At 38.3% G+C, this 11450-nt stretch overlaps 1 protein-coding gene and 1 long non-coding RNA gene across 4 annotated transcripts in view; both read right to left on the minus strand.

Annotated features, from left to right (window-relative positions):
- LOC149892638 (uncharacterized) overlaps positions 1-11450 on the minus strand; it is a 321349-nt gene that overhangs the window by 222128 nt on the left and 87771 nt on the right. The window lies entirely within an intron of this gene.
- LOC149892650 (uncharacterized) lies at positions 306-7578 on the minus strand. 2 transcript variants are annotated; one of them, XM_090080030.1, is made up of 5 exons: positions 7503-7578; positions 1444-4263; positions 1145-1210; positions 829-885; positions 306-671 (listed from the first exon to the last, which is right to left on the minus strand). In XM_090080030.1, exons 2-5 carry the CDS (start codon positions 4232-4234, stop codon positions 352-354), a joined length of 3234 nt encoding a protein of 1077 aa, XP_089936156.1. In that variant the 5' UTR covers positions 4235-4263; positions 7503-7578; the 3' UTR covers positions 306-351. The 2 variants fall into 2 exon arrangements, with proteins under 2 accessions (XP_089936156.1, XP_089936157.1); XM_090080031.1 differs by having other exon boundaries at positions 7509-7575.

The raw sequence follows: 11450 nt of genomic DNA on the forward strand, positions 1-11450 counted from the left end.
TTTTCCGAAAAATGGTTGGAGCAGTTTTCCTTTTTTAAATTTCACTTATGCAGTTTAACATCACAGGAAATATTATTTTGCTTTTTAACAAACTCTTAAAAACATCAGAAGTAATTCTAAATGCAACTCTATTAAAAGTTTTCACAGAATAACAAAACGACTTCTTTTTTTTTTTTTAAAGATAAAAAAAAGTTTGAACTATCTTTAAATAAGAAATGTGAGAACAGTTTAACAGAACTTCTTGTTTATTATGTCTTTAGCGAAACAGATAAAAATATTTGCAAAAGCATAGATAAAACAAACTACACAAAAGGCCCATCTTTATTGCCAAACTGAACAAACTTATCTAAACTACATAAATGGTTTCACGATATTGCCATATTGAACAAACTTTTCTAAACTACCCTCTTTTTGAATTTTTAGCTTCATGTTTTTAATTTTGTCTTTAATATGGCTTTGGTAGGAGTACTTTTGCAAGACATGAATGAGCTTGTCACTGCTATGATTTGCCAAGATGCCAAGGTAATCTTTGTACGAGCAACTTGAGCTTACATCTGTAAACACGTCTTGCAAGATGTATGCCAACACCAAAGCTGCACATCGTGGAAAACTTCTGGTGTTGAACCATTCGTTGTGGCCAGGGCAAGCATTCAGCTCTTCAACTATTTCATCTAAAATTTTACAAACTCAAGTCATAACACAAAGTGATTAAATCAAATATTCATTTGGTTCTGAAGTAAGACAAGATTTATTCTGTTTTTTTATTTATTTTTTTTTGTTGACCTTATTGTTTGCACTGATAGCAATAACTGGTTTTTGAAAGATTACCTAAATGGCATTGGCTAACTTCTGCTTTGTTTTCCTTTGTTCTTGGCTGAGTTGATCCTGAAATAAAATAAAACCATGTTCATTTTTCTAATTCATAAAAACCATCAACAGTTTCTAAGTGTTAGAGATGATAACAAGCTGTGCATGATTTCTAACGGTGATGTTTCTAACTTCATCATTAGAAATCGGGTAGACACAACTTTCTAAAAGTGCACTTAGCAATGATGGCTAGTTTTTGTTAACAGTTAACCATCTGAAATTGTGCAAGAAGAGGTTTGTGTTTATATATCTTTGTATAAATTAGGTTTTACATTACCGATGAGTTCTTGAGTGAAAGATGGCATTTCCAACTTGATTTTTTTTCTTCTTGGATCTTTTACTTCTAAAACATAATCAGTTTTAGTATCATTCACTTGTATAAACATTTAAGCAATCACAGAATTAGTCCTGCAACAAATACATACACACTTCTGTGTTGTTTTTTTGTTTTGTTTTGTTTTTTTTACAGCTCTAACAATAACAATAGAGCAAGGAGTTGATTTGGGCATTTTCATTTTTTGAAAGCGTGTTGAGATTTGCATAAAAATCAAAAATCAAAAATCAAAAAGAATTTACCTCTGGATGTAGAGGCAAGACTTTGGCTAAATAGGCTACCAACAGATTGAACAGCATAAGGTGAGAGCTGCTTTGCAAGAACAGTACCAGCCTGTTGGACAGGAACAGCTGAAACTGGATCAGATGAAAGAAACAAACTGGGTTTGGCCAATGTTTGCTGAAAAGCAACAAGGCTAGGAGTCAGAGGAACAGAAAAGACCTCTTTTGAAGGACAGAAAGCGACTTGCTGAGAAGGAGAAGCAGAAACAGGTTTGGCAACCACTTGCTCATTAAAGTAAACTGGAGAAAGTTTTGCATGGTGTTCAATAAAATCCGGTTCATCAGGAAATAATGTTAATGCAAGAGGAGAACAAGCTGTGCCAACAGGAACAGCTAGAGTCTGATCTACATCCATACAAACAGCTTGTTCGTTAGGAACTAGTTGTGCAAGAGCAGGGGATAGTTCAAGAACTGGACCAGCGATTGTTTGTTCAGATGGAACAGACGAAACAGGAGTTGAGGTAGGTTCACACAAGAAATCTACGGCATGGTCGTTGCTATCCTCTAAAGGAACATTGTTTTCTACAGCTGGAGAAAACGGAACCACTGTGGTACAGCTGAAAGTAGCAGCACATTCTTCAGAGTCAGAACCGGAGTCTAAATCTTCCTCAAAGATGTCCTCAACCTCATGAAAACCGTACTCCTCTGCATTAGTTTGGAGCCAGTCCATCACATCCTTCTCCTTCTTTGGTGGTCTCTCAGACTTTTCAACAGTCAAAGACTCTATGACTCCGAAGGACTGTCCGATGCCCAGGGCAAAGCGCAACTCCTCTGCAGCGTTCCACTGGGACACATAAAAGCTATCCATTGTGTTCCTGCTGTGCTTCATGTAGAGTGTAGCAAACCGCTCGCGATCTTCTTTGCTGTTGTTGGCAAAGTAAGTGGCTATCGAACCGCGAATGCAAGTGGGAGTAAGACGCTTCATGGGAATGTTTACTTGGCTTTTTCTGAAGCAGGACGTCAGGCAAGAGGAGATAGCAGAGGAACCCATCTGGTAAACAGGCACTCTAGTTGCACCGAGTGTCACACATTCGTCTTTGTTGGGTCTCATCGATGGAAAAAGGGGCCTGTAGCAGTCGCTCAACTCCAAAACAGTCTTGGTGTCTGCAGCCATGTAGTGAGAGTCGTTGACAAGAAGGTCTCTGTATCTCAGCAAATAAATATCGATCAACACTTTCAAGTCGTTCGGCACTAGAATGTTTTTGGCTCCGTACTTGTATGCTGTTTTGTAGCGCTCTTGCACAATGCAATATCCACACTCACTCTTCTCAGCAGCCATGTAGTCTCTAATGTTTAAAAGAGCAATGTTAGATTTTCTTAAACTGTTAATTACAGTGACAGAGAGCAGAAGATGGTTTCGTAGAGACACAGCATTGTCTCTAGTCGGTGTAAGAGACGGCTTTCTAATCGATTCCACTAACTGTCTTACGTATGCAGACTTGCCATATTCGTTCAGCAAACTGACATTGATGATGTTGATGCATTTTTTGCTTTTCACAAGGCTCCTCCTCAAAGAACGAAAGGGCCTCAGCACTTTTTGTAACTCCTCCACCTTGCAGCGCAAACGTCGGATGGCCTCATGAGAAAGTCCGAAATAGACATTCCTGGCTTCACTGAAACGAAACAGGAGACAAAGGTAGACAAGGCGGTTGTACAACGTGTGACAAGACATGGCTTTTGTTTGGTCAAGTTCACTCAGCTTGGAATTGAGCTGAATGTTTTTAAAGTGCATGGAAAAGTATCTATCCTCCAAAACGTTGGAATTGGTGAGAGCGTTCGGGTGCAGCGTCAGCGTGCTGTCACAACATGTCAATATTTCAACAACTGCATTTTTGTAGATCTTTGCTTGTGACAAAGTGTTGTTGTTGGCTACCACAAGCCACTTTTCAAAATCTCTGAAGAGCTCATCTGCTGACTGGTAATAAAAGTGAAAAGCATCTTTGTCCAGCTGAAACAAGAGTCTCTTATCTTCTGTCAAGACGGAGGAGTTGGAAACCAAGTGCTTTAAGGAATTAAAATCAGAGTCTAGGACGGATTCGGTGTTCAGCTCTTTGTTTTCTACAGAGGTGCAGTGGTTTGCAGAAGGAGCCTCGGACGAACCAGCAACTGATGAGGGCAAGCTTAAAAGAGGATCAGAGGAAAGAACCGGAGAAGAAAAAGAGGAGGAAGGCCCAGGAGCAGAGGATGCAGAGCCTGATGCAGACGCTTGTTCAGCTACTGGCTTAATACCAAAGAAGGCAGGTCGAATAAATTGAGGGACATAGAGCTTGTCGTTGTCGTATCGCTTTGCCTCTGCAATCTTTTGTTTGATCGTCTTGGAATCGTAGAAATGAGTCTCTTTCAAGTGTATGTCCAGTCGGTCGTAATACTTCCAACATTGCAAACAGGGGTAAGGTTTTGGACAGCCGGACTTGCGTTCGAGACGAGCATGCTGAAACTTCCTGACCATTGCAGAGTAAAAGATGGAAGCTTCATCCAAAGTCCAAGAATGATCTTTTTTAGTCAAGTGTCTTTTAATGCTTGTGGAGGAATGTTTGCACAAAGGCATCGGACAGCTAACAGCGTACCTCTTCTTGGTACCATAGAAAGGTACAACCCTGTTTACGGAGCCACACGCTGCAACTAATGCGGCCCTGACTTTGTTTTTGAGCTTTAAGTCTCTCTGTTCTTGTGACTGCCTTCTTTTCTTTTTTTTCGCTTTAGAGTTCGGAGAAGGGGCAACAACAGTGTTGTTTTCTTGTGAAGAAGACATGTTCAGGTGTTTGTTTGCAACGGTTTATGCTAAAAAAAAGAAGACAGTTAGTGAGTGTGTTTTTCTTCTGCCTGCATCCTGGAATCCTGGAATGTTTACAACTGCAGGGAAGAGCTGTGTTTTTTCGAATCCTCTGCAAAAGAGAAAAAAGAAAGAAAAGAGAGCAACAAGAAGAAACAAAGTTTCCACTAGCAAATGAAAAAGAATGAGAGCAACTAGCATTACATGCATGGTGGCAGCAGTGATTGCTATTATGAGAAGGAGAATGAGAAAAAAAAAAAAAAAAAAGAAACAAATAAATAAAGAGATGGAGTTTGAGAGGATCTCGCAACCATATGACTCAAAAGAAAGAAACTGTGTTGAAAAAAGGCAAGAGAGGGCAAATAGAACTTGCTAACAAGGACAAATGACAGACATAACTACAACAGTAACAACTCTCATTGCAAGCATAATAACAACAGCATCAGCATCACTGACTCAGAGAGTGTTGACATAACAAAAAAGAAAACAAAAGTACAAGCCAAGTGGGGGAACATTAACAAACACTCATTGCAACTATAACAACAACAACAACAACAGCAACAGCATCACTGACTCAGAGGGTATTGATAAAAAAAAACAAGCAAAACAAAAACAAACAAAAAAACAAATAAAAAAACAAAACAAGCAAATTGGGTGAACAGTAACAACTCTCATTGCAAGCATAATAACAACAACAGCATCAGCATCAGCATCACTGACTCAGAGAGTGTTGACAAAATAAAATAGACAATAAGCAAGCAAAGTGGGTGAACAGTAACAACTCTCACTGCAAGCATAATAACAACAACAGCATCAGCATCAGCATCACTGACTCAGAGAGTGTTGATAAAATAAAACAGATTATAAACAAACAAAGTGGGTGAACAGTAACAGCTCTCATTGAAAGCATAATAACAACAACAGCATCACTAACTCAGAGGATATATAAAAAAACAAACAAACAAACAAACAAAACAAAAACAAAAAAAAACAAGCAAAGTGGCTGAACAGTAACAGCTATCATTGCAAGTAAAATAACAACAACAGCATCAGCAACATCATCACTGACTCAGAGAGTGGTGATAAAATAAAACAGATTAAAAAACAAGCAAAGTGGCTAAACAGTAACAACTATAAATACAAGTAAAATGACAAAAGCAGCAACAGCATCACTAACTCGCAGGGTGTTGATAAAAAAAAAAGCAACAAACAAATAAAGCAAGCAAAGTGGGTGAACATTAACACTCATTGCAACTATAATAACACCAACAGCAACAGCATCAGTGACTCAAAGGGTGTTGATAAACAAAAACAAAGGCACAAACAAAACAAGCAGAGTGGGTGAACATTAACAACACTTATTGCAAGCATAATAACAACAACAGCATCAGCATCACTGACTCAGAGAGTGTTGATAAAATAAAATAGATTATAAACATGCCAAGTTTGTGAACATTAACAAACACTCATTGCAACTATAACAACGACTACAGCAACAGCATCACTTACTCAGAGAGTGTTGAGAAAAAAAACAACAAAAAAAACAAAAACAAAACAAAACAGAAAACAGAAGTACAAGCCAAGGGGGGGAACATTAACAAACACTCATTGCAACTATAACAACAACAACAGCAACAGCATCACTTACTCAGAGGATATTGATAAAAAAAACAAACAAACAAACAAACAAAACAAGCAAAGTGGCTGAACAGTAACAGCTATCATTGCAAGTAAAATAACAACAACAGCATCAGCAACATCATCACTGACTCAGAGAGTGGTGATAAAATAAAACAGATTAAAAAACAAGCAAAGTGGCTGAACAGTAACAACTATAAATACAAGTAAAATGACAAAAGCAGCAACAGCATCACTAACTCGCAGGGTGTTGATAAAAAAAAAAGCAACAAACAAATAAAGCAAGCAAAGTGGGTGAACATTAACACTCATTGCAACTATAATAACACCAACAGCAACAGCATCAGTGACTCAAAGGGTGTTGATAAACAAAAACAAAAGCACAAACAAAACAAGCAAAGTGGGTGAACATTAACAACACTTATTGCAAGCACAATAACAACAACAGCATCAGCATCACTGACTCAGAGAGTGTTGATAAAACAAAATAGATTATAAACAAGCCAAGTTGGTGAACATTAACAAACACTCATTGCAACTGTAATAAGAACAACAGCAACAGCATCACTGACACAAAGGGTGTTGATAAACAAAAACAAAAACACAAGCAAAGTGGGTGAACATTAACAACACTCATTGCAACTATAACAACAACAACAGCAACAGCATCACTGGCTCAAAGGGTGTTGATAAAATAAAGAAATAAAAACAAAACAAGCAAAGTGGGTGAACAGTAACAACTCCCATTGCAAGCATAATAACGACAACAGCAACAGCAACACCATCACTGACTCAGAGAGTGTTGATAAAATAAAATAGATTATAAACAAGCCAAGTTGGTGAACATTAACAAACACTCATTGCAACTATAACAACGACTACAGCAACAGCATCACTTACTCAGAGAGTGTTGAGAAAAAAAAAACAAAAACAAAAAAAAAACAAAACAGAAAACAAAAGTACAAGCCAAGTGGGGGAACATTAACAAACACTCATTGCAACTGTAACAACAACAACAGCAACAGCATCACTTACTCAGAGAGTGTTTATAAATAAAACAAAAAACAAAAACAAGAAACAAAAATACAAGCCAAGTGGGTGATTACTAACAGCGCTAACAGCAGCAACAACAGTGTCTTTAGAAACAACAAACAAGTACAACAGCAACAACTGCTTTTACAGAGTATAACAATAACAACAACATGGCACTAACAACAACAAAAGGGTTGGAATAAAAACCTGTAGGCAAAAGGAGAGCTGCATTCAGACAAGATCGATTACAAAGAGGCTCTTCTTTAGGACAGAGGAGAAACTGCTTTTGAGGGACAGAGGGACTTTTGTTGTTGTGGTTGTTGTTGTTGTTGTGCAGAAACCAACAAACTTTTATTGAACCGAATATAACCGAATATAACCGAAAGTCTTGTTTGCTTCTGTTTTGTGCCATCAAGAAGGGAAAACAAAACATCACAAAACAAACGAAGCAAACGAAACAAACAAACAAACAAACGAACGAAACAAACAAAAAAAAAAAAAATTAAAAAAATTAACAAACAAACAAACAAACAAGCAAACAAACAAAAACAAATAAGAAAAACAGAAAACGCAGTACCGAAACCTCGCCATTTTTTATCCTTCCTCAAGCTTTCTCTGGGCGCCAAAGACCGAGAAAGTTGAGCAAACGTGACGTTGAGGGGGGGGAGGGGGGTACTTAAGGACAGCAGACCGACCAATGGCACGCTTAGGAGAGACCCACGTGAATGCTACATTTTCTTTCTATGTACGCTGAATCCGCTCAAAGTCTGGAATTTCCAGCATTCACGTGTCATCACTCCAGCCACCAGATTGGCCCACACTTTGCACACTTTCAAGACTAGAAACTCACTTGTGCTCAATTTGAGCAAAAAAAAAAAAAAACTAAGTCTCGCATGGCGACAACTTTTCCAAAAGCAAACAAAGGCAAACGAAGGCAAACGAAGAAAAAACAAAAACAAATAAACAAAAACAAAACCGAATAGGGAGAGAGAGAGTGAGTCGACTCATTTCTTTCGACTGCCTTAAACGAGAAGTCTAAAACGTTTAAAAGTTGAAAACTAAGTTTTTTAAATGAACTGCACCGAAAAAACTTTACGACAGTTTAGCTGGTTAAAAACGCAGAGGAAAATATTTTATAAAATTTAAGCGTTCTAAAGATGTCCATTTTTGTTTTTGGCTTTTTTTTATTTTGGTTTGTTTCTGGCTTGTTTCTTTCTTTAAATTCTAGCGATCGAGCATATTTGAACGGTTTCATCAACCTGTCGGCGCACGTGCTCGAGAGCTAGAACTTTGATTGCTTTTGTTGTTGAGAATTGAGAATGTCCGAGCAGGTTTTTTTTATCGATTTCATCGCTTGTGGCGAGGCAAAAATCAAAACGCTTTTTGGACGAAAGAAAAGAGATTAAAAGGAAAAAAGAGAAGAAAAAAAAAACAAAAAAATAGGTTATGTGTTATGAACATTTATTTTCTCACGCGATGACGTCTAGTTTTGTTAGAGTAATTAAAATATGGTATCAAGTTTGTAATTTCTATCTTATTTTTAGTTACGGATAATTGCCAATTATGTCACGTTTAGTATACACAACGCTGTTTTCTTAATAGCAATATGATACAAACAAGTTATAAAAAAAAAAGCGTTCGCTCGATCTTCCTTAGTCAGTTGAACAAAAAGAAATTTTCACAACATATGATTGATTTGGTTGTCCTAGCAAGCTGTTTTAGCAAACGGCTAGAGGTTGCAACTGTTGTTCATTGAAAACGAAAAATCTAGCGTCAGCAACAAATTTTTGAATACATAATGTACGCAAAAGTGGCACTAACAAATGAAAATGTAAAAAAACTGTTTACCTTGATGCCAGACTCGCAGAGATGTTGTCGCTCGTTGCTATCGACTGCGAACAGCTTTGTTGTTTTTCGAAGTGCCTCTTCATTCTACTTATAGCCGAAGTTTTGGCTTCGAAAAAAAATACGAACGTCGTTAAGCTCAACGAGCTGCTTTAATTGTTGTTCGTGCGAAAACGAAATGCTTAAAACGGATAAAAGTGTTGGCGTAATTACACTTTTCGACCGCGATGCAGTTTGTCAACTCTAGCGTACTTTTTTGGCTCGTGGAGCAAAAGCCTCATGATAATAGCAAAGGCTTAAAATGTCTTAACATGTCAGCAAAGGCTTAATATGCTTAATAAACTGTGGTTAAGTTTTTGCGGTGCAGTTCATTTACAACTTAATTTGCAACTTGCTGGCACAAGCAAACGTTTATGACTTCTCGTTTAAGACAGTTGAGCGAAATCAGTCGACTCACTCATTCTCCCTTTTCTGTTTTGTTTTTGTTTTGTTTTTTTGTTTTTGTTTTTGTTTTTGTTTGTTTTTTTTTTTCTTTGTTTGTCTTTTGTTTAAAATGTAAAAAACTCGAAAGGAAAGTTGTTGCTTTGTTTGCTTATTGAAAGTTTTCGCCAGTTGCAAGACTTAGTTTTGTTTTTGTTTACTTATTAAAATATCGAGGAAAATATTTGAGGACATCGCATTCTAATGGTGCCTTTATAACAACATCTAACGATTTAACGTTTAATGTTGTGCTCAAAAAAAAAATTCCTTTTATATCTCTCAATGGTCTCCAACGATAAAACTGCCGACCAATCGCAACGATTAAACAGCCAACCAATGGCAGCTCAATGGTCTCCAAACAAGAGACTGCCGACCAATGGCAGCTCAGTGGTTTGAGAAGTGAGATCATTCGATTTCCTTTTATTATCTCCAGTTTGAACTAGTGCTTGGCTTGTGGTGCAGAAACTAAAACTTCCCGTTTTTGTATTTTGTTTTGAATTTCTTTGCTTTGAGCTTTTTAATCGATCGATAGCTTTAGGAGAAAAGAAGAAACCCCTCTGACGAAGTCTTGGCTTTTTTAAAAACGCTCAAATTTTGGCAAACAAATCTCATACGAAACGCTACTTTGATGTCAAGCTTTCGTTACTCCCTACTCCCTTCTAGCGGAGGGCGGCAAAAAGGTGTTGCATCCTAGAGCTAAAAGTGAGGAGGGAAGCAAGTTTTTTTTTCGTTTTGTTTGCTTTTTTATGTTTTTTGTTTTTTTGAGGGGGGAGAGTTAGAGGGTAAGGGGGTTAGGATTAGAGGGGGTTGGGGTTACGGTTTGGAACCTGGGGACGAGGATATCAAGCAGGAGTTTAGTGGTTAAGGTTAAAGGGCCCACGAGGGGCGTCCTTCAATTGTAAAATGCCTTTAGACGCACGTGTCTAGTCGTCTCGTTGCATCGACCTAGAGGAGTTTTCTGATAGATCTTGCGCTTTGGGCTCAGTTAATCGGTCTGTATCCATTGTAAACACGGTGTCTGCCGTTAGAAAATCGTTAACCAGGCGTTTGTGAGCTTTAACAACCATCCCTTTGAGTTTAAAACGAACGTTTCTTCAAAAGCCACTCGAGATGGAGGTACTCACGGAGGTTTGTTACGGTAACAACCCTGTGGTTTGCCATCTTCTTTCTTTCCGCAGCGTCGCAAACGCATCGGCCGGTCTCTTAGGTGACGAAAAAACGTCTGATCTCTCGACTGGAATGCTTAACGTACTAAGATTAGTAAAGTTAGTACTAAGAGTTGCATCTGGCCGCCGTAATTTTCTTCGATGATGTCTTGAAAATTTCGTGACGTCGTTTTCAAACCTCTAGGGTCGATTTTAACCTTCGACCTTAAAGTCGATTTTAGCCTTCGGTGTGGCTCTGTACAACTTTTGCGGTGAAAAAGCTTGCGCGGAGTCTACAGTTGTATTTAGCCGACAGACGCTGGCAACGCAGAAACAGAATGACTCTTGGGCGGCGCAAACCGAGCGTTCAGCAAATTTCTAGCATTTTACGTCAAAGCGGACAATCTGCACGACAAATAAAGCTAACTTTCTCGTTGCAACAGTTAGTCACTGGATCGTTGGACGAGTGTGTACAGCTGTTTTGCGTCGAAAGCCGACCGGTGGTCGGATGCGACTCTTCTTTTCATTCGAAAATCAGAACCTGGCCATCAGTCGTGTATCACCATCGAATGCTTAATGTAGTGATTTCTCGAAACGACAAAAGCTTGTAAAACAAACAGCTTCGCTGTACTGTTGCCTAATATGTTAACGGATGGCCAGGAACAACCTTGGTCTGTAATGAATGAGTTCGTTTTTCCATTCGAGGCACTAATTACTGCAGTTTTAAAAGTCACCTAAAGTATAAGCTCATCTCTCCATTCAAGAAAAACAAGCATCAGAGTTTCGGAAAGTTTGCATGCACGACACCACCATCGATGATACTTAAACAAACAGAAAATGAATTGCAAAACAGAACCACTGAATTGCAAAACATAACAACGGACAGCTTGTAAAATGCATGGTGATGAGCTTCTTCAATCCAATCAAGGAACCAAGCATCACAGTTTCGGCAATGGTGCATGTGCAAATCAGCAAACTGTGATACTTAATCAAACAACTTCACTGTTTTGCTTAGTTTAAGAACGGATGGCTAAGAACAACCTCGTTATCTCTCT

This window comes from Hydra viridissima, unplaced genomic scaffold (genome assembly GCF_058129835.1).
Source record: "Hydra viridissima isolate aposymbiotic clone 2 unplaced genomic scaffold, HvirCarnegie_v1 scaffold_2, whole genome shotgun sequence".
Classification (NCBI taxonomy): domain Eukaryota; kingdom Metazoa; phylum Cnidaria; class Hydrozoa; order Anthoathecata; family Hydridae; genus Hydra; species Hydra viridissima.